Source organism: Corvus brachyrhynchos, unplaced genomic scaffold (assembly GCF_000691975.1).
Source record: "Corvus brachyrhynchos isolate BGI_N302 unplaced genomic scaffold, ASM69197v1 scaffold94, whole genome shotgun sequence".
Lineage (NCBI taxonomy): Eukaryota > Metazoa > Chordata > Aves > Passeriformes > Corvidae > Corvus > Corvus brachyrhynchos.
Genome location: NW_008238330.1, coordinates 2,478,221 through 2,500,317, shown reverse-complemented (window position 1 = coordinate 2,500,317; position 22,097 = coordinate 2,478,221). Strand labels below are relative to the sequence as shown.

Here is a 22,097-nt window from a genome sequence, read left to right as displayed (position 1 = left end):
GTAGGGAAAATTTTTCTGTCTAATGCATGCAGATTTGCTCCTGTTCCCACGTGAATCCCAGCAGCTCTCCACCGGAGTGCCAAGGTTTCTTGTTAAGAAAAAGAAAAGCTCATGGTGTGTTTTTAAAAAAAATTAAACTCCATTGCCCCACCTGAAGCAACCTTTCACCTTCAAAGCCTGAAAGACCATCCCTGTAGCCACTTGGGGTTTCCATTAGAGCTAAGCAGGAAGCAGATGAGGCCATCGGAGTGTTTTAAAGACCTAATGTAAAGTCACTCTCACATTTTAAGGAGAAGGCAGTTTAATGGGTGCTGTTGTTCAATGACAGGCATGCCGCAAGTTTCGGGATGATGCTACTTGCAAGGATACATGTCCCCCCTTGGTCCTGTATAACCCCACCACTTACCAGATGGATGTGAACCCTGAAGGAAAATACAGCTTTGGAGCCACTTGTGTGAAGGAATGTCCACGTAAGTTCATTTCAGGTTGCAGCCCCAGAGGAGGTGGGGGGTTGGAGAAAAGTGGGAAGAGTCCTGTGTCATCCCTCTGTGTTGTGGCCAGGTGAAAGAGCACTTGTTCTCTTTGGCTTCTGTGGGAACTGAGAACAGGTCACAAAGTGGGCCTCTTTAGTCTGCATCCATCACCTTGTGTGATTTTAATCTTTGCATTTTGACTTCTGAAAATTTTTCTCTTGGTGAAGAGAAAGGCATCTTCTAAAAACCATTAGAACAATGGCTATATGGGATCAATCCTATGGATTACCAAAGCATTATCAACTCTTAACTGGTTCTTAAGTAGGACTGTTAAAAGTAATTGGTTTTAACACTCCCTCTCAAGGCCTGTGATCATTGTTTTCTCTACAGATGCTTGCTTTTCCTTTCTTGATGTTTCATTTCTGTATTTTTGTAATCCATCAAGCTTGAATGTTGTGTTATCCTTCTGTGACCACTCCCCTCTCTGTAAAATGGTGATAGTGCTGTATGTCAATCTATCTTCAAATTATGTTTGTGACTACTCGTAGTTAATGCCTGTACTTTCCTGAGTGTGCCAAAAGCTCGAACCCCCTTTTCCTTAAGAGTATTGAAGTGCTTGTCTGGCCCCCAAAGCATCCCTCTTGTATTTCAGTCACCTTTGCATCCTTTTTTTTTTCCAGACAACTATGTGGTGACAGACCACGGCTCCTGTGTTCGCTCATGCAATGCTGATACTTACGAAGTGGAAGAAAACGGTGTTCGGAAGTGTAAAAAGTGTGATGGGCTGTGCAGCAAAGGTATAAAAAGCATAGAATAAACCAGTAAGGCTTTGAGATGATTGAGAGCTTACTAGAAAAAGTGCAGGGAGTTCTGATCTTAGTTCTGATCTTAGTTAAGTGCAAATTCAATATAAATCGGATCCAGTGATATTTTGGAGATATGACAAGTGGTTTGAGCAGGAAACATGGCTGTGGAGCATGCTCTCTAGATGGGGTACACCACAAGTACAGTAGATAAACTGTGTGTTGTGTGCATGTATATCTTGCACGTCAGCCTTCTCCATTTGCCCTTGCTGGTGTCTCATCAATGGGAATGGAAATGGGACAGGGAGAGGAGGGAATATGCCAGAGCCTGTGTGCAGACATGCTCAGACCAGAGCTGCACAGCTGGGCAAGCAGGAAGCAGTTATCCTGTGGCACCTTCTGAAAAGCAAAAATAGGCAAAAGATCTATGAAACTCACCTTAGAGTGGTAGGTTTGACGTTAGGGAATGCTTTCTGAACTCATGGCACTTCCATGTTTCTACCCTTCCACGAGACTGGGCTTCACTTTTGTCCCCCCTAACTTTTATATCTCTCCTTTAACAGTATGCAATGGCATTGGAATAGGTGACCTTAAAGGGATCCTCTCTATAAATGCCACAAATATCGACTCCTTTAAAAACTGTACCAAGATCAACGGGGACGTCAGCATTCTCCCAGTTGCATTTCTAGGGTGAGTTACCTGCTGGCCATTAAGCACTGAAAGAGAAGGGCTAGAGAAAATCCAGGCTAAGCTGTTCTTTTCCCAATTTCTCATTCTGTTTGTTTCAGTGATGCCTTCACGAAGACCCTACCTTTGGACCCCAAGAAGTTGGAGGTCTTCAAAACAGTCAAAGAAATATCAGGTTAGCAGTGAGTTTTAAGCTGAGGTATTTTTTGACTGATACTGCCAAAAACACAAAGGAGGAAGGAAATTTTTTAAGCACGTGAAGAGAAGTGCATGCAGAGTGTTTCTTGTCTCTGAGCTACCAAGGGTCACTCCTAACCAAGGTGGTCAGCAGCACCTTGCCAGCATTACGCCCACATAACCCGTACTGGTCTTCCATCCAAGGTGTGTGGTTTGGCCAGAACATCCCTTCCTAGAGAAGAGTAAAAGCAGTGGAGATCCTCAGCCACCCAAGAAGCATGTGGTGATGCAGAGGCGTGCCACTCCGGCTAAAAAAAGCCAAGTGTGTTTCTATTTGTGGGAAACCTTTCAGCAGCTCCTTAGGGAAGCGTGCTCAGTGGCTTGCGTCATCCTTACGGAGACACCCTCTCCAGCCTGAAGAGCTCTTCCTTGGGGTGAACGTGTCTCCATTAGCACAAAGCAGCCAGCGGAGCACTCAGCCACTGTCTTGCACCAAGTATCAATTAAAAGTAATTGTGCTCAGCCCATTATGAAATGAATGTAACATCAGGGCTGGGTCTACAGACATGACTCCAGTTCTCCTTTTCTTTCTCTCTCACCTTTGTGGTTCCCTTCAGGGTAGCAATGACTAATTGCAGAGCTTCATACAGCAGCCTGCAATTTCCAAATTTTCCCCTTCCTCCCGAACACCTCAGCTGAGTGGGGAATTCTGCTTGCCTCAGCAAAACCACTACAAGTAGCTATTCTCCTCTGTTCCTGCTTTTCAGTTTTCCTCTTCCCTGAGGTCAGCTGAAAAATGGGATAGTGCTGCCTTTCTCCCACAGGCCCAGAGCCTGCAGCCCCTCAGCCAGGGTATCTACTGGCAAGAGCCGTCATTGCTGGTGACTCTGTGTGGCAGGATGTGTGGCTCACCGACACACTCTGTTACGTTCCTAAGCCCTTGTGGTGGGCTGAGAAGTAAACTGTTTATAAAACTAGATTTAGAAATACCTCCTTGCTCCCTAAAATGTCATGGTAGACTTTGAGATCCTTCAGATAAGCACAGGGAAAGCACAAGCGCCTTCTCCTGGTGCAGGATTTGCTACAGGAGAAGGTTCTGCTGTCAGTACTAATGGTGAGTTTATTTCCATTATGATTATTTTTTAATCTTCTTTTCCTCTTTCAGGATTTTTGTTGATTCAAGCCTGGCCTGAGAATGCTACTGATCTCTATGCTTTCGAAAATCTGGAGATTATACGAGGCAGAACAAAGCAACAGTAAGTAAATCATGTGCCACAGCGACTCTAAGAGAAACGCTGTTTCGAGCTGCTCTTGTCTGAGCACACCAACGTTGCAGGCAGTGTGAGACTCATGTGTCCCAAAACTGATGCATAATGGGGCAAACCCTGCAAGGAGTAGAGCACCATCTCTGTAGTGTAGATAATGTGCCCTGGGAGTAAAGACCCTCACCTCTGTGCCATGTGTGGAGGGCAGCCTTGAACCTGCTTTCAGGACCCATCCTGGAAGCACGAGCAGGACAGAAAGTGCTCTTTACAATCTGGGGTAAGTTACAATGTGATCAGAAGCACAGTGGGATTTGAGGTAGCTGAGCAGTCATGGATGGAGGCTGCCAAGCAGTGCGGACAGCAGCAATGTTTCCAGTGCCCTCCTAGGCTTGCCCCAAGAGGAAGAATGACTTGGTGGACAAGCACAAAATAATAGCTGCTTTACCTGAAACCATTGTTCCACATCATTTACTTGTCAGAACATGTGTGTCCTGCCAGCTTTAGCTTAAAAAACCCTTGCAAAACCAGATTTGAGTATTGCAGTTGTTACATAATAGGCATTTCATGTATGAGGCATTAAGTTTAGAGGGCTGAGCAGAATCTTGCTTGAAGAAAATGCAGTTCACAGCAACACACATTTGACAACTAAAAGAAAAACATGCTGAGTAAACCCCTCTTACTAATTACCTTTCTTGCATGTTTTTTCTATTTGTCCATCTCCATTTTAGTGGCCAGTATTCCCTCGCCGTTGTTAACTTGAAAATACAGTCCTTAGGGCTGCGCTCCCTCAAGGAAATAAGTGATGGAGATGTTGCCATTATGAGGAACAAGAACCTCTGCTATGCTGACACCATGGACTGGCACAGCCTGTTTGCAACTGAGAGCCAGAAAACAAAGATTTTGCAGAATAGAAATAAAAATGAGTGTGGTAAGTCAGGGCTGTATTCCTGCTCCCCACCAAAACTCATGCTGAAATGCAAGAATAAGCTTTCCATAATTCAAGCAAGGCTTTTTTCTCCCTGTTCCTCTGGCTGCAAAATTCATCAGTGATACTGCTTTAATGAAGGTGGTAAGGGAAGAGTGGGATTTTCTTTTCTTCCCTCCAAAATGTGGACTTCGTGATGTCCAACAGATTAGGAGCTTCTTCACTACTATGAGCATAGCGAAGCCACGTCAGTTGAAGGACACAAAAGCTAACTCCTAACATTGGCCTTTTTTGACAAGGTCAAAACTGTTGTTCAGCCATACTGCTATTGACTGCACTGGTCCCTGGGCCAAAATCTAATTATTTCTTTTTGCAGAATATGAATTTGTTGTATTTTAGAAATTTATCATAGAAATACAGAATAGTTTGGGTGAGAAGTGACCTTTAAAGGTCATGTAGGCTAACCTCCCTGCTCTGGGCAGTGATGTCTTTCACTAGACCGGGTTGCTCAGGGCCTCATCCAATCTGACCTTGAACTTTCAGGGATTAAGCATCCACCAATTCCCTATGTAACTCCTGCCAGTGTCTCACCACCCATTGTAACTTCATTATACCCATAAATCTACTTTTTCAGTTTAAAAGCATTTCCCCTTGTCCTGTCACTACAGACCTTAAAACGTTGTTATAAGTGCCTTTTAAGTACAAAAAAACGCCAATAAGGTTTCTCCAGAGCTGTCTCTTCCCCAGGGTGGAAAACCCCAGCTCTCTCAGCCTGATTTAACTTTATTATACATCAATTAAGTTGTCACAGAGGAGCTCATTCTTATTTTGAATGGCCAGAAGTCAGATTTCAGATTTCAGGCTTTGGGATTTAAAAAAGCATGATTACTCTTCTCCCACACTATCAGAACCATTCACATCTGTTTTGGAACAGGTTGGGGAAACTGGTTGGTCAGATGGAGTGAGGATGGAGAGTCTGACCTCTCTCTTGCCTTGACATTCATGTCTTTTCTTGTCTCTCTCTCAGCTGCTGCCAAGCATGTTTGCGACCCCCTGTGCTCAGACGTAGGCTGCTGGGGCCCAGGGCCCTTCCACTGCTTCTCCTGCAGGTTTTTTGATCGCCAGAAGGAATGTGTGAAACAGTGCAACATCCTGCAAGGGTAAGGTGTCTCAGGTGCTTTAGGTTTTGGTGATGGTATGGGGGTTTTGGTTTTTAAAATGTGTTGTAGCTAGAAAGAGAGCAAGAAACTGGGTCTCTGGTTACATGGGATTTCCCCAGCTTTGCAGAGATGTTGTGTGAACACAGTACCTAGCTGAGGTACCTCTCCTTCCCTATTCAGAATTGCTTAGGAGTTTGCTCCTGACACGGTGACTGCTAAGAAAACATCCCCTTAAGCCCACAAGCAGACTATCTGGAGGCCCAAGCAGGCTAAGCCTTGGGATTCCTTCCCATAAGGAAGAAAGGAGTTTAAAGCCCAAGCTGTGACTGTCATGTCATGGGTGAGAGCCAGAGACATTTAGAGTCTCTGGGAGCTCAGTCATACCCAGAGCCAGGGCTTTGCTGCTTGGTAGACTTCCTTACTGCAAAGGGATTCTTATATTTGCTCAGATGAGCCTTGCAGTTCGCAAAATTGCAGTCAAGGCAGAAGGAATTTTCATCCAAAAATCGCTGAGAGCAGCAATTTCAAGCAAAATTACTGCTTCAGCCTCACTCAGGACATGGGAAAAATACTGCTGCCTTGTGTGTCAATTCAACAGGTGATGTAGGTGGAAAAGGCATATCTAGCAGCAAAATTACAGGGATTTTTCAGTAAATCTTTCAAAGTTTGACTTTTAAAGCTCCTGAGTTTTAAGCAAGTACTTGTCAGGGTGCTAATGCCTCTGATGTTTGTATTTCTCTAGTGGCTTGCCATTTAACAGCTGTCTTTTTTTTAAAGTGAATTCCCTCTAGCAGCTATTATAACCTGAAGGGCAGATCGGGGCATTTTTTTGTGTCAAATGATGGGAAGATTTAGTTTAATTAATAACACCATTACTTGAAGTGGAACAGCTTTATTGCTATTGAAACCATCTGTTCCCAACTTTCATATTTTAATGATTCATTGTGTGTTGTAGAGAGGACATGAATTTAATTATCAGTGCCTTGCTGTTTAACTTTCCTAATTATTATTTGTAGCCTTGGAATCACTTGAACTGTTTTTGCTGATCTCTTTGCATCACTACCATTTAAAAGCCTCTAGAATGGTTGTGAGTATTCTGTGACATTAGCTTAAAAGGGAAAGTAAACTAATTTGTAGTGTGCAATCTGGAGTGCCATGTGTTTCACTGCCAACCAAATTTCCCTTACTCTTACGTCCTCCTGGTTGCACTGAGCAAGTGCTACTGGTGTAGCCAAGAGGGTCCCTCCTCTTGTCTCAGCACCATCATCATCTCAATTTAACGTGGAAAAGTCTGGAAAAGGAGAGAAGACCACGGTTTATTACTTGCTGTTCAGCCTGAGGTTTAATTATTTCTGGTTTTTTTTGTTGTTGTTTTCCAGGGAGCCAAGAGAGTTTGAAAAGGACTCCAAGTGCCTCCCCTGCCACCCTGAGTGCCTGGTGCAAAACTCCACCATGTACAATGCAACCTGCACTGGACCTGTAAGAGCAGACTCATCTTAGCAAACCTGAGCCTTAAATCATTTATTAATATGTTTTTCCCATGTTCAGATAATCCTGAGGTCTCATATTAACCCTGTCTGAGGTGGAGCAGAGATGGGGGTGGTTAGAAGTCAAGATCTTGGGGCAAGGGAGCAGGATAGGAAACCTCAGGGTGTTAGTTTTATTTTTGTGACATGTAATCCACAGTCACAGACATTGTAGAGTCTTTAATATTTTTTTGTATTTTTACAGAAAAAAAAAAAACTTACTGTGGCAAACATGGCAAACATTTGAGTAACATGTAGCTACTCAGCTTCCAAGTTGGTGTGAACATGTTAGCTCGGACTCATATCTTAATTGCAAAAGTCCAATTCTTTTTTTTTTGTTTTTGGGAGATCAAATCTCCTGCTTCCATCACAGGTGCACCTCTGTGATATTTAACCCAACTCTTTAAACACCTCTTGCCACCCCCTGCAGCCTCTGAGTGTTTGACTGCCCATTGACTGCCCATTGTTGCAGTCTAGGAATGGTACTCCCCAATTTGGTACTCTCACTGAGACTCTCCAAAGACTCTCTCTCACAAGGCACGCACTCCCTCTCTCCCCCCTTTCCCCTGTGGCAGGCTGGAGAGGAGAATTGGAGGCATAAGAGGTTTAAATCATGGGCTGAGATAAGAACAATTTACTGGAAACAGCAATGAGATAAGAAGGGGAATAGTAACAGCAACAACATTAATAACAGTGTACAAGAAAGGTGAAAGACTCACATGTGATTGCTTGAAACTAGCATTGCCCCACTGTTCCCTCTACCATGCATGCTCAACTAGAAGAAACCCTTTCTCCCCAGAAGAGACTCCTTTCCCCTACCCCTGGCAATGACATGGGATGGTGTAGAATAACCCCTATGTCCTAGCCACGCCCCTTCTGGCTACTGCAAAAATTAACCCTGTCCTGGCGAGAACAAGGACACCCATCATCAGTTTGAAGAGTCACTGCTCAGTAATGTGAAGCATTTCCATCCTCCCTCCTAGCACCATGGCCTCAGGGATGTTATTTACATTATGAACTCCTTCAGGCAGTGACCCCCTGTTCCATATTTGCCTAGCATCTAGTAATCAGTCTATTATAGTGGCCCTTAGACATTACAGTGATTAAAATAATCTTCCTATAGCGTGTCTTACTGTAGTCCCACTGCAACCAGCACTGTGGATCTGGTCTGTTTTTTCTCCATAGTAGAATTTGACCCACAATTGCTGGTTCCTCTGCTTTAAAATATTTAGGTCATTCATGGTGCTGGTAGAGTCTTAATAAAAACAGTTCTGCCAAAAATGGCCAAAGGCAATGCCTTTAAATACAAACTAAGTGTTTTTCAAAGTGGAAAACAAAAATTGCATGGACTCCTTGGGTTGCCTCCATCATCCTATGCTTCTCCTTACCAGAGGAAAGAACCTGTGCTGAGAAACCAGAAAAATAATGATTTGATGCCAGTATTTCAGAGGGGTGTCAGCAGGGCCAGGTCCCCTATTTTAAATTGTGTGACAGTAGATTGCACCAGGTAGCAGCCAAGCTGTCTGCTTTTCAGCTAACCCCTTATCAGGGTGTCATTAAATTATTCCCCATTTAAAATGCAAAACACAAGTTTTCCAACTGGACAGAAGGCAGAGGGAAAAAAGAAACAACAATGTAATGCAAGAAAACATTGGCTTAAAGCAGCAGGAAATGCCTTTGTGTGGTCCATCCTACAAGAGTAATTACTTGCAAGAATATCAGGTAGCAAGGTAATAAAACCAGATGATGCTGAAAACTTCCAGCAGTGGAAGGCATCTTCTGAATTTCCTTTTGAATAGGCTGATGTAAGGGCATCGTAAACAAGTTGTTTCTCTCTGCAGGGTCCTGACAATTGCATGAAGTGTGCCCATTTTATCGATGGCCCACACTGTGTGAAATCCTGCCCAGCAGGGGTTCTGGGAGAGAATGACACCCTCGTCTGGAAATATGCCGATGGGAATAATGTTTGCCAGCTCTGCCATCCAAACTGCACCCGGGGGTGAGTAAAACCTGGGACTGAATGGAGACAGGGAAGAAAAGAAATGGAGAAACAGCTTGTCTCGAGCTCTTTCTCTTCCTGATGGTCCCATGTCAAACCACTGAGAAGAAGAACTAGCAGGGAGCAAGAGAGGTCAGGAGGACACACTGCAGAGTGTGGCAGACTTTATAAGTAGGAAAAGGTCAGTGGTACTTTGTCTTTATGCAGAAGGAAAGAAAATAAATTGCTTAAGGAGTTTGAAACAGGATTGTTTGATAACTGGAGAACGAATTTTACAGGACTCATGCACCAGTGATGCACCTTTTTTTTCCCACCTCGCTTGTTGCTGTGTCCTCTGGTTTTGAGAGGAACATCAGTGACATCTGGTGGATACTGGGTTCCCAGGGCCCATTTTTCTCTGCACCTTTCAACTTTCAGGAGGGAAATCCAAGTGGGATAACACAGGGATTTTCTTTTATTCCTTCTTTCCATATACTAGCACTCGGTCTGAGTTTAAAGCCTTGTGAGTGTGGTTTTATTAACAGGCATCAGAGTAAACCCAATCTATACGAGCCATTTTTGTCCTCATTTGGGGACATGCTTAAACTGCAACCTGTAACAAGCTGTGAATTGATCTGTTTAACCTACATCACAAGTAATAATTGTCTCTGTCCTGATTTCCAACCTACAAAGGACATGGAATGCACAGGAAGAGGTTTTAGGGTTTGAGAGTTGGTTATTGTACTGTGATGCTTTCAGAGCAAAAAGCCAGCCCATGTTTGGTGTATTTTCTTTGACAGCCCTCTGCTTTTTACCTTGCAGGTCTGTCTGATCCAAAATCATTCTATAATATGCCTGTAATAAGTGTTGCAAGAGAGGAGTTGTAACATATTCAGACCAACCATCACATGGTACATTAATTATTAATTATTAATCCAGCTGCCGGTTCCCCACCTTCATGGAAAAAAGGAGATGAAGGGTGGAATCAGCAAGTAACAGCCCTTTGTAGTGCTTGTGGTGAAATTCAGTGCAACAGTTCTCAGATGGTAGTTATACCAACCTGGTGGATTTGCCACAATTTACAGCGATGCCCACTGGTTTTGCTATAGTCACAGACAAGGTTTATCAGGGCTTCCCACTGCAGGCCTAAGAACAAATTTTCTCGGCTGAAAAGGGATCTTAATAAGTTTGCTCTTTATTAATGACCTCAGAAGTCCCTACTAATATGAACTGGCCAGAGTGATCCAATATCCTCCTTCTAACTGGCCACATGGAAATGCAGCTGATTGGCAGAATAGTGTATTAAGTGACCACATCTGGACAAGGCTTTTTTTCACTGTGCAGCCTCAGTAGTAAGATCAAACACTAGGCTCGAACGCAGACTTGGAGAACATAATTTGCCAGACAGGGATGTAAAACGAGCCACACGGTGGCTCTTAATGCACAAGCAGGTTCCCCAAGCAGAATTGATCAGAGAAGTCAATTCCTGCCTGGCTTTAGCAGTGGGTGGGGGAACCACAAGAGTCAGGCAGGAGATGAGGTTACAGTAAGAAGAATTTTTTTAAGTGAGGGCTACCCAACATATGCCTCAGTGCATTTGGCCCTGTGTTATTAAGGCAGAACATAAAAAGTAGTATCAATTTCATCTTTCAAATGATGGAACTGGGCTGAGTTAGCATCAGTTACATTGTGAACTTGCTCAATAGCCCGATTCGAGTTGCTGTCCAAATGTGGCAGATGAAATAGGCTGTATCCCTGAAGGGCTCAAGAGAGCTAGAAGGAGGTAATGTTGCTATTTTTGCTACACAGATGGGACATCTGTGGCCATGGATAAGTAGGGAGCCAGTGTCAAGGTTATAATATAGGAACATGCAGTATGGCACAGCATTGTCCCTCTGAAGGCAATCCATCAGCAATGCCATTTCTCTTCATGCCTTTCCCTCGTTTTGCTTTGGGAATGGATCTGTTCAGCAGTGGGTGGAAAACATCTGTCTCACAAAGCTTTTGCATCCTTAGAAACCACAGTCTCAGCAATTTCTGCATGACAAGAAACAACAACTTCATTTCTGTCCCTGTCCAATTTCACGGGTAGAGCCCACAAAATCTTATCAGCATGATTAAGTGTGCTGACTTCAGTAGTCATGCAAGTAAGGGTTCCCAGGATCTCTCTCTGTTTTCCTTATTTGAAGAAGCTTCAAGTAAAAGACTTCTCTTCCCAGCTGAGTTTTGTCATGCACTTCATTTTTTTGCTTTAGGTGTGCGTACGGGTCATTCATTGCTTCTTTTGTAATGCCAAGAAGAATCCCTTCGAGTCTCATTTTCTTTGCTGAGTCCATTTTTCAGCCTTCATTAGTAAATAGAATGAAGAATGGTTTCTCCTGCTTGGCCCAAAAGACCCCTTCTCTCCCAATTCTTCTGTATTCTCATGGGGATTTTGTACACAAGCTTCCTTTTGCCCTGCCTCTGGTACAGCTGAGAATATATGCTACAATAAAGAAAGCAACATCTCAAAAGCCCTGGAATTACCCCATTTATATGTTCATCAATTAATGACACTCACGATCTTAATTAATCTGGTCAATGTTGAAGCATTTGATTTTCCCTGGCAGTCTCACAGAGTATAGGAATTACACTCAGCCACTGAGGTGGATAAGCAAGGAGAGAAGCCACCACTGTAGCCAGTACCACTAGCTGACACATCCTGCCTCCATCCACAGTTGCTATCAACACTCTGTGTCTCAGCAGTCTTCATTTTAAATGCTAAGGGATTTTTGGGGGAGATGAGAAAGTGAACAAGTGGGTCTGAGAGAGAAGGCTGCAGAGCCACAGCACAAATTCTATGCCTTTGTCACACTTGGAAGGTTAATTAGAAAGAAAGGATGAAGTAAAATCTTTGAAAAGTTTAAAAAGGTTTAGAAATTATTTTCCATTTCTTTTATGATTGTGAAGTAACTTAGGCTGTTATATGTGAGACCCCTCTGAAAGGCCATTAATCATAACAATTGACTGCATTCTATCAAGTTAGGAACTATGGGTTGAGGAGAAAGTTGTTAAAATCTTGATGGATTTAGGAAATAAATAGCTGTGTCTGCACTGGGACAAGTAATATTTACATAGACAGGTAAAATGCTGAATTCAGGATGAAGTAGTTTTCAGGAACTGTACACAGAACTAATTTTCCAGTAAGTAGAGAAATATATCAAAGACTACCACTGCTGTTATATTCATCTAACATATCCATAAGATCTTAAGGTACTTCATAACATAAGGCCACATTTGTCATTTTGGTTTCTGTAAGCAGAAGAAAAATGACTCAGGAATGGAAAACGTGATTGTTTAGATTCCATAAAATCTGGGTTACTGATGTTGGGTGTCATCATAAAATTCCACATTAACAAATATAGTTATATATAGTCCTGGAGGGATAATTCGTACGGGCTTTGTTTCTTCTCTGACTTGTGAAATTAATCAAAAAACCAAGTGGGATTTGAAAAGCACAAGCTGAACTCTCTATTTCTTCCCAAACACCTTTTACTTTTTCCCACCAGACTTGCTGTTGATGGATTTGTGTGGGAAAGGGAAGGGGACTGATAAAAATCTACATTTCTCCTGCCTCTGCTTCGATGTGTAAGAGAAGAACTGGTCGGTCATTCCTCAGACTGTAGATTCAACCCCCTCAGCCAGTTTTGTTTGCTGTTAGGAAGCACGTAGAGAACTTGTCATCATAAAATAGCATGGCAAACCAGATTTTTGAGGGAGAGATATTTTGAGGGACAATAGTCATATTCTGAAATTAGGTGAGGTCTTCTAATTTCATATTCTTATCAAGAGCAGCTGCACATGCTTTGTTGCCTTAGAAATTTATATCCAGGTGGTAGAGCATGACTGGATGAGGTCTGGAGTCCAAGATCAGTTTTCCATTGAACACCCGAAGAGAGAAGCCCAGGGCAAGACTGCCTCCTATGACCCTAAGCAATGGTCTGCTTAAGAATCTGCTCTGCATGTGCAGCCTCTCTGTGCTTAGTTTTACAACTGAGCAAACAAAGCAAGCTGTATGCAGATAGGAAAGCTAACCAGGCTGAGGATCCAGAATCCAGGGATTGGTATGCACAGCACTTCCAGCATGTCTAGGACACCAGGATGCACATTCTTGCATGGGAGTCCAGTGAACTTACAAGACCTTCCAGATGCTGGGTCTTGGAGCGCTGTGTTGGCCCAGAAACAAGGCAAATACATGAGGGAAGATCCAAGTAATGAAAACAAACAAACAAACAAACAAAATCCCAGTAAAATGAGTAGTTGCTTCACCTCTTCCTTCCCCAGGCCCAGACCAAGTTACGAGAGAAGATCTGCAACTCTACCTGGCGTTTTGAAATTCTTCTGGTTCCTCCTCTCAGTAAGAGGGATTCCAGAGTTTTCCTGGCATGGGCTCACTCCTTACCCCCTACTTGACCTCCTCTGGAACTGTTTTGGGATGATCCATTTTCTTTAAGTCAGCACAGGGAGCAGATACCACAAACTGGACTTTACTCCTTCCTGTGCTCTGTTTTCCAGAGGTGATGTCACTCTCTCTGAAATACTGTCCTTCCTCAGTAGACACCACAAAGACCACAATTCCCATGAAGAGCATCCATCTCATAGCCCAGCAGCACTCGGGGAATGCACTGTGCCTCTCACACTCATTAGACCATCAAGTGAACTCAGTCCCTGTGTTTTCATCTGTGTTGGTTTTGCACTGCACTGCCAAAATTCTGAGCATTTTAAACTCGAATGGAGGGTGAATGACTTGCTAGTACAGTTCCTGGCTCTCTGGATAACTGTTATACCTGTTTACATTACCAGTAACATAAGACTTTGGATTCTAAAGGAAAAATATCATGGACACATGCCAACAAACTACAGCCAGAGAGAGTGCTGTCAAATCCCATTTTTTGATGGGATGTATCTGCTACCCAAGTTTTCCATTGCAATAGAAAGTGTAGAAATTAAAACCTTTACCTTATCAGGAAACAAGGAGTAGGCAGAAGGGTCTGCAATGACATGTTTCCACGTATATTTGTGTCCTTGTACGAGCAGGAGGCTATGTCTGTCCTCCATGGTCAGCCCCGGGCTCTGCACAGAGCCACAGAATCCATGAATTTTGTGTATCTGTGTCCTCCCCCACTTCTACCACATGCTAAAATGTTGTTTTAAAACATTCTTTAAACTAAGCATGCAGCATGGCTATTTCTCTAGATAAAAGATTTTGGAGCAAGGTTGTTGCTGACTGATATTTAATGGAGTGTATGACTATTATAAATTCCTGTGTTAACACTTGGACTGCTCTGAAACACAGACTTTTCAATCAGTAGCACTCTTAGTTGGAATTACAGAAGTATGTAGGCCAGAGCTACTATATTTGTAACATTCATTTGTTTTTACAGGTGCAAAGGGCCAGGTCTTGAAGGCTGTCCAAATGGGTGAGTATTTCATCTGCTACAATTAATGGCAGAGCTGGAAAGAATGCGTGTGTGTTTACATTTCCTCACTGGACACTGCAGGGCTGGGACTAAAGTTAAGTCTTCAGCTCTTTATGGGGAAGTGACAGATTAGAGCAGGCTCAGACCTATAAAAATGGTTTAAAGAACTGAGAAATATTGCTACTGGCACAAGACTTCAAAATCTTGTTCTGCCTACAGTTTTTGTCAAGGTGAGACCAGGGATCTGTTACTGAAGAATAAAAGGAGGGGATTGAAAAAGAAAGGATTAAGGGCAGAGAGAGATATGTTTAGGACTGATATAGTCACCTCTGTTACAGGAGACTCAGAGATGCAGAGGGTCTTTTCCAGCCCTGTGATCTGTCCATATCCAAATACTGTGCGCCCAGATGGATGCTCATTTGTCACACTCACACTAGATCTTGTATCACACTGTTTGGCTTCATGATGTGCTCAAGGTCATGCAACAAACAAACAGTCTTCTCGGACTGAGAGAGAGGGATTTCATTTCTGGCCACAAAGTCATGCCATGGCAAGACAAATTCAGCCTAGAAGTACTGTTAAAAAGTGACTGCATTTAATAGAAATCCCTGGGGCAACTTCGAAAAATGCTGGGAAGAATCTTTTAAGTACAGACCAAAAAACAACCTTGGAAATCAGGTTTTTCTTTTCACCTTAAATTTGCAATTACTCAGGCTCTAATAAAGAGGCAGCAATCCGTATGTACAGTGGGGATGGTACACAATACCTGGCTTCAGACATTTGTACTTGTAAGGAAGACAGATGATCTGACGTTCACTGTGACCCTTACAGCATGCCTCCCCAAATAATGAGGGGATGTCAGCTGCGTTGCTGGTATCACAACTGTGTCTATGTTCCTGACAGGCCTTCTCTCCACATGCTTCATGTCTCTGATCACATGTGGGCTGCCCACAGCTGGCACACAAAGGCTTCACAGATCTGATGCTCATGCGCTTGGTGGGTTTGTTGGAAGGAGGAGAAATCCCCTTGCTTAAGTTATGAGGATCAGTTCCATTTGTGAGTTTGAGGGAAGAATGAAGACTTGTGGTTTAAGCCCAGATGGAAATTAAGCACCACTTTGAACAGATTACTGGATGAGGCCCTTAAAAATACAGGTGCCCAAGAAATCTGTAATGTGGGTGCCCAGTGTGTGTGTTCGATCAAAACCTAAGGCTTCCTGCAACCTCTGTAGGGATTCTCTAAAATCTTACACCTAAGAAATTTTTTTCTCTTTCTTGCATCCCCTCCTGTGTTGCAGCTCCAAGATCCCCTCAATCGCAGCCGGTGTTGTTGGAGGTCTCCTGTGCCTGGTGGTGGTGGGCCTGGGCATCGGCCTGTACCTGCGGAGACGCCACATCGTCAGAAAGCGGACCCTGCGCCGGCTGCTGCAGGAGAGGGAGGTGAGTGCTGCCAGCACGTCTGCTTCATCTGGGGCAGTGGATGCCCTTCTCCTCATACCAGATGATTAAAGCACCCTGCATCTGCCTTGTAACTCAGCAGTCCCTGGGAATGGAAAATGCAGCAGCTGCCATGCTACTCAGGAAAGGGGAGGTGTACACCTAACATCTTCTCACTTAATCTCAAATCTGATCCCTCTGCATATAATTTTCAAAAGAATTAAGGGATTTGGATGTCTCAATCCCAAGGAAAGTCATTGAGATTGTCTACTCAGAAAAAAACTACACCTTCAGGGTCAAGTGCAATGTGTTTGCTGATCCATACTACCTTGCTGTGTAGACCTTCAGCCTCACATTTTGTGTCCCTCCAGACAAGCCTTGAGCCTCCTGTGGCAGCTTGGGGTGCTTCTGAAAATTTTACCCCCTTGATCAGGTGTGTGTGCCTGATCCTGTGGAAAAAAAGGAGAGGAGGGAAAGAAATTAAGGAAGTGTGTTTAAATCTTGTCTTTGGTTTGTTTTTAGCACAAAAAGCCCACAAAGCCATCAAAGTGAATGGTTTACCCTGTTGTGCATGAACAAGGTTTCTACACTGCTTTTTTTGTTTTTGCATGGCTTTGAGTGCATTACAGCATCACCCTCTGGACACCTCATACATAGCAAAACTCCTAATCCTGGATGGAAATGGCTGTTTTGTGGTTAGCCCCCTTCTCTTTCTAGTGTAGTTCTAATAAATAAGCCAATTGTTTTTAACATTCTGCTAAAATCCCAGTTGCAGCTTCTTCCTGTACTTGCCAGCTTTGCAGAGTCAGCTGCTAATATCCTTTAAAAAAAAAGAAAAAAAACCAAGCTGGCCTGTTTTCCATTGTACTACGAAACAATATTTCACATACTGCTGTATTCTGCAGTTGTGATAGTAGAGTTCAATTTGTGCTCAGCTTATATCGTACTCTCTGGACTCCTCAAAATGAGGATATTTCGTCACAACAAAGAGCCTGCTGACCCTCTAAAATCAGATTGAATCTAGCTAAATATGGTGTTATTCAAAGGAAAAGCAGAGGGAAGAACTAAGGAAAAAGCTGACTTACGCATCATAAAAGTGTTAAATGTCTTTGGAGGGCATTACTGCTGTTTGCAATAAGGCTTAGATAAAATTTTGAAAAAATCAATAGCCAATTCAACATCTTTTTTTTTTGAGGAAAGAATCACTGTCAGAGTTTCAATTGCTTTTTGTACACTGCGTGGTCTCGGGGAACCACTGGTACCATGGGAATTGTATCCAGTTAAACAAGAGCAGACATGAAAGGTTGCAGATGATTCTTGCCCATTATTTTAAACATTTTCATAATTTATTCACAAGTTCAAAACAAAAATAATCTCCTTTAGCATCTGTGGTAATTACATTATTTTTCATGCCATGTGTTTCAAGGCTTTGAAGTCAAAGCCCCCATTTGAGAAGAGGCTGAGAAGAGCTATTCCTTCATTCTCCTTCAAAATGGCAGTTGCCCCTCCGTGCTTGATTTTTGGAGCAGGTATTTATTCCTGCAAGTCAGAGCAGAGGTATCCTCCCAAAAACTTCACATGGAATCAAATGTTCATTATTTTAAAGGAAGGATTTATTTGCTTCCACAAAGTGTTCAGCCTTCCAGACTGTGTAACCTTCTAACATCATCTTCTCTCTGCACCAGCTTGTTGAACCACTGACACCCAGCGGGGAGGCACCAAACCAGGCTCATCTGAGAATTTTAAAGGAGACAGAATTTAAAAAGGTCAAAGTTTTAGGCTCTGGAGCTTTTGGCACTGTTTATAAGGTAAGATCACCATGTTTCTATTCCCCTTTTCATATTGCTCCCTCCTGCAGAAGCCACCCAAACAAAGCAAGAACTAGGAGCTTCAGTCATTGTGTAAATTTTTTTTTTAACTAGATTTTATAGCATGTATCTGTCTGTTGAAGTGTGGAGAGATTACTCAATCATCATTGGTTTTGTTAGGAATTGGGTAAAAGGAGAAGGTTTACATAAAACATTGCCAAAGCCATACCGCTGAACCTGGACAATAAAGACATTCACTTAAAAATTAGCACAGTCAAATACATCCTATTGTGAATATTAAGGAGGAAAAGAAATGCACTTTGGTTAACTCAGTGCAAAGCCATTTTTCTGTGTCATCTGGGATCTTCTTTTTCAATCATTCTTTCATTGGAATTTTCAATCCTTCTTTCATTAGAACTGATTCAGATGTGTGAAAGTGTCTGCACACCTTTAGTTGTGTAGGTTCACAAGGTACATTTTCTCATGGTGTTTGTTTATCCTTTGTGCTTCTTCTTCATCAAGTTCCACTTTTCTGTGTTCCTCCTTTTATTCAGGATATGTGTTTCAGGCTTTGCCAGTAACTGTAGGTTCCTATATCTCTTTATAAAGCTCTATATTCTGAATCAGGCTTCCAGCTATGATTAGGAACTTCAGGGGCACAAAAAGAAGTGCACCTGAACTGCTGGGGATTTCAGCAGTGTTACAGTGCTGAATGTAAAAACTGCAGGATTTCACAGTGCTACACTGCTGACCTGCCACCTAAATGGCCTCCTGACACTATAGATGTAGAGCACTGCACCAGTTGGACATAGACTTCCCTGCCACTGCATATGTTTAGGACTGGATTATTTTTACAGTATAGATGCCATCTTGTTTTAATGAGAAAATGCTAATTATTTTCATCACATGATTTATAAATTGGAAGTGGCAAGGTTTTGCACATGCAGTTGCTGCGATGGTCTAATTAGTTAGATTTCCACCCACAGAAGTTGCTGTTTATGCAACTCTTGGGCTATTTACACAGGGACAGTTATGAACATGTTTTTTCAAAAAAATATGGTAGAGGTGTCTGAAAGAGAAGTACCAGCCCATTAACAGGAATTTGGTAATACCCACAAGATACATTTTTTGCATATTTTTGTTGTCTGCTATGTCTTTCCATTGCTCAGAATATTTAAGTCTACTCAGATGTAAAATATATATGTAACTGTGAGAATTAACCCGTTAGGTATGAGACTGGCTAACTCTTTGTACTTCTTTTTGGTAGGGACTTTGGATCCCAGAGGGAGAGAAGGTTAAAATTCCTGTTGCTATTAAAGAATTGAGAGAGGCTACATCACCAAAAGCCAACAAGGAAATACTTGATGTGAGTTTTCATGTTTGTTTTCTCAAGTTGTCAGTGGTCTGTGGATTTTCTTCTCTAATAACTAGAGGGGTTTTAGGATTTTGTGTGGGAAGAAATATTTTGCATCCTAAACTCAATTCCTCATCTAGAAGTACTGCTCTTTGCAGCCCAGTCTGTGAAGTGCTTTTGTGTCTCCCATGAACCCAATCCAAATACAGATTTTATACTCATGGAGTAGCACCTAAAGAGTGGTCAGGACCATACATTCAGAACTAACTCTTTTTTTTTTTTCTGATGTTTCAGGCCTTAAGCTGTAGCATTCATTGTCATTATGGTGGTACAGCTAAGCCAAATAACAACAGACTTAATGGTTTATGAGTCCTGCGGATTGTCATAAGCTAGTTGCTTGGTTAAATAGGATTAAATTAACTGTAAGTCCAAAATAAAATTTAAAAATCCCAGCTGTCTGGTTTCTCTGCCATAAAATGCAAGAAATTATCTCACCTTCTGAAAGAAGCTTGGAATTTTTATTTTATTGTTTGGATTTAGCTCATCCCTTCAGAAAACACGAGGAAAGGCTATGGGATACTGATTTTGGAGTTCATAAATGTTTGAGTTTACAGTGAGTGAGCCAGAGTCCTAAATACGAAGTTCCCTGAACCTGAAATTGATGAAAATCTTAACTAGATCCAAAGCCATGGAACATGTGGCACCAAGGATATATAAATTTCTATACAAGGAAAGGAGAATGCTGAGTGAGGAGAGGAGCACTCAGAAGTTCAGTGTAACTTCAGATTTCCCTTAGGACTGTGGTTCAGTCCTAAGCAACAAAAGTGTGTCTGTCTGTCATTCTGTCCTGTCCCTGGTACGTCCCAAATGGACCTGTTTGTCTGGAACAGATGGTGTTGTTAATCAAGCACACAAATCCTTCAGCCATGGGGAAAACTGTGGAATTACTTCTATTTTGGTAGGGACTGAATTTAGAAGGAATTTTTTTTTTAAATCCAGTTTTGGCCAGTAAATGACACCTCAGGTAGGAAGGTTCATCTCCAGTTGTTGCAGCTGGTGAAGATCTTAACAAAAAGCCTGTCCTTGTAGTGAGATGTCTCAGGAGAAATGTCTATGAACAAACCACCACTTGTGCTACTGACCATAATAAAGCTGGATTTTTCAAGTCACCCTGAATAAACAGTGTTGTTCCAATACATTACTCTGCTTCAGCAGATTGTGTGTATGCACCATATGATTTGATAGGTGTATTGCAGCAGTGCAAAAGAATAGGTGGTCCATCTCTGAATCCATACAGGAAGCAATACCCATTCTGGTTTTAGTTTAGTTAGACTCCAGACAAGTCTCAGCCCTTCCCCAGGTCCCTACCTATGTGGCCCTCATTCCTGCCCCTCGCCTGCCTGTGATCCCTCCCTTCATTGGCATTCCATACACTGAGGAGCTGGGGGAGATGCTGCTCAGCTGCCTGCCCTGAGCTCTGCCCCACATTTTGCTCTTCACAGTGGTAAGGAGCATAACACAGTGTTCACAAAGGATGCTTTGGACTTAGCTGCATTAAATTCCTGAAGGCATGTACCCTGTAGGAAGATTTAGTGAACAAGCCTACAGTGCTTCGTCCTTCCTTCAGCAGATCAAGATCACTGGACAGGGCAGTAGATGCAGGGACTGTGTGCTTTTTAGTGGTATCAAAGTACTTTCTCTTCTAAAAGAAGTTTCTGTAGCAAATCCCCACATTATCTTTTCCTTTGAATTAGGATGCTTAACAAAAAGCTCTTGCTTTTTCAATCCTATTCATTTTTAGGTAATTTGGTTGGTGGAACTCTTTATTTCAGAACTAAATTTAAAAAAATACAAAACTAGTGAAAGAAGTCAGAGGGATGACTCCAAAAGCTCTTCTCAAAACTTTTTGCTACACAACCAATTTTTCAAGGTCACTGGAACCTCAAAGATAATAATGTCTAATTAAAGATGATTTGTCTTACAGAATCACAGTTGGTATAGAACAAGCACAGCAGCTTTAGCTCTTATAATCCAGGCAAGCTCTGGCTGACTTTATTAGGGTAGAGTTAATTCAGAAGGTTGTTGTTAAATACCAAGCATACTTGGAGCAGGTCAGAGCAAACCCGAGGAGATTTCCAAGATAAACAGTTGAAACAAAGACCCACTTTAATGTCTTGGGCTACTTAGAGGGACCCACAACCACACAATAGCTCTGTTCTGCTCTCTTTGAGGAGGAGGCAGTGGCCTATTTTCCTTTGCAGTATCAAATGGAAGAGGGGGTGTCAACACTTGGACACTCTCCGAAAGCTGTGTGGCCCAAACACCCACCCTGCTCCTTCGGCATCCCAATGCTCAGCCCCCGGGTCAGCCCCATGTGGGCTGCGTGGCAGATCGGCAGTGAGAACAGCTCCAATTCTGCAGTCTTCCCCCCACCCTGCCCCGCCAAAATGAGTACAATATGGATCTGAATCCCAACAGGAAGCAAGGCATTCTTCATCATTACAATGGGTCAGTTTGGAAGCGTAGGGAAATGAAGTTGTTTTGGTCTCTGCTTGTGTCTGAGTATTGGATAACAAATTTGCAAGATTCTCTAAGAAATGATGCCACAAATATATCCAAACTGAATAGCAGATTGTGTTCCTGCTTTATCTTTCCTTGAGCTAGCCCACACAATCAATACTATCCATGGCAGAGGGATGTTTTAATGGTGTGCCCACATCATTAGGTTGACGAGCTCTTACCAGTTCTGGTGGAGGTCCTATTTAACCTGTCTGCTTGGAGGTCCTTTTCATCCCAAGGGCTCCAAAACAAGGGTACCAAATGCAGAACTAGTACCTCAAAAGAGGCTGCATTACATCATGTTTTGCTTAGGCTGGCACATTAAGCAACAACACAGAGGCCAGAAAGTATTGCTTAAGAATTGGGGTTGCTTATTTCTTGAACGTCATTGCCTTAATAGCTTTGTTTAATAATAGTTCTCACCAGCTATGGAGCTATGTGACATTTGTGGAACGCTTGCTAGGTGATGAGTAAAGTGCTATGGTAT

General features: G+C 42.6%; 1 protein-coding gene across 1 annotated transcript in view; it reads left to right on the top strand.

The window, feature by feature from the left end:
- Nucleotides 1–22,097, top strand: part of EGFR (epidermal growth factor receptor) — a 49,282-nt gene that overhangs the window by 8,150 nt on the left and 19,035 nt on the right. The window contains exons 6-18 of the mRNA XM_017734641.1: nt 329–470; nt 1,154–1,270; nt 1,840–1,966; nt 2,065–2,138; nt 3,306–3,396; nt 4,134–4,333; nt 5,358–5,490; nt 6,870–6,969; nt 8,858–9,015; nt 14,418–14,453; nt 15,751–15,892; nt 17,575–17,697; nt 18,965–19,063. Of these exons, the coding sequence (XP_017590130.1) occupies nt 329–470; nt 1,154–1,270; nt 1,840–1,966; nt 2,065–2,138; nt 3,306–3,396; nt 4,134–4,333; nt 5,358–5,490; nt 6,870–6,969; nt 8,858–9,015; nt 14,418–14,453; nt 15,751–15,892; nt 17,575–17,697; nt 18,965–19,063 (1,542 nt within the window). The remainder of the gene's footprint in view (nt 1–328; nt 471–1,153; nt 1,271–1,839; nt 1,967–2,064; nt 2,139–3,305; nt 3,397–4,133; nt 4,334–5,357; nt 5,491–6,869; nt 6,970–8,857; nt 9,016–14,417; nt 14,454–15,750; nt 15,893–17,574; nt 17,698–18,964; nt 19,064–22,097) is intronic.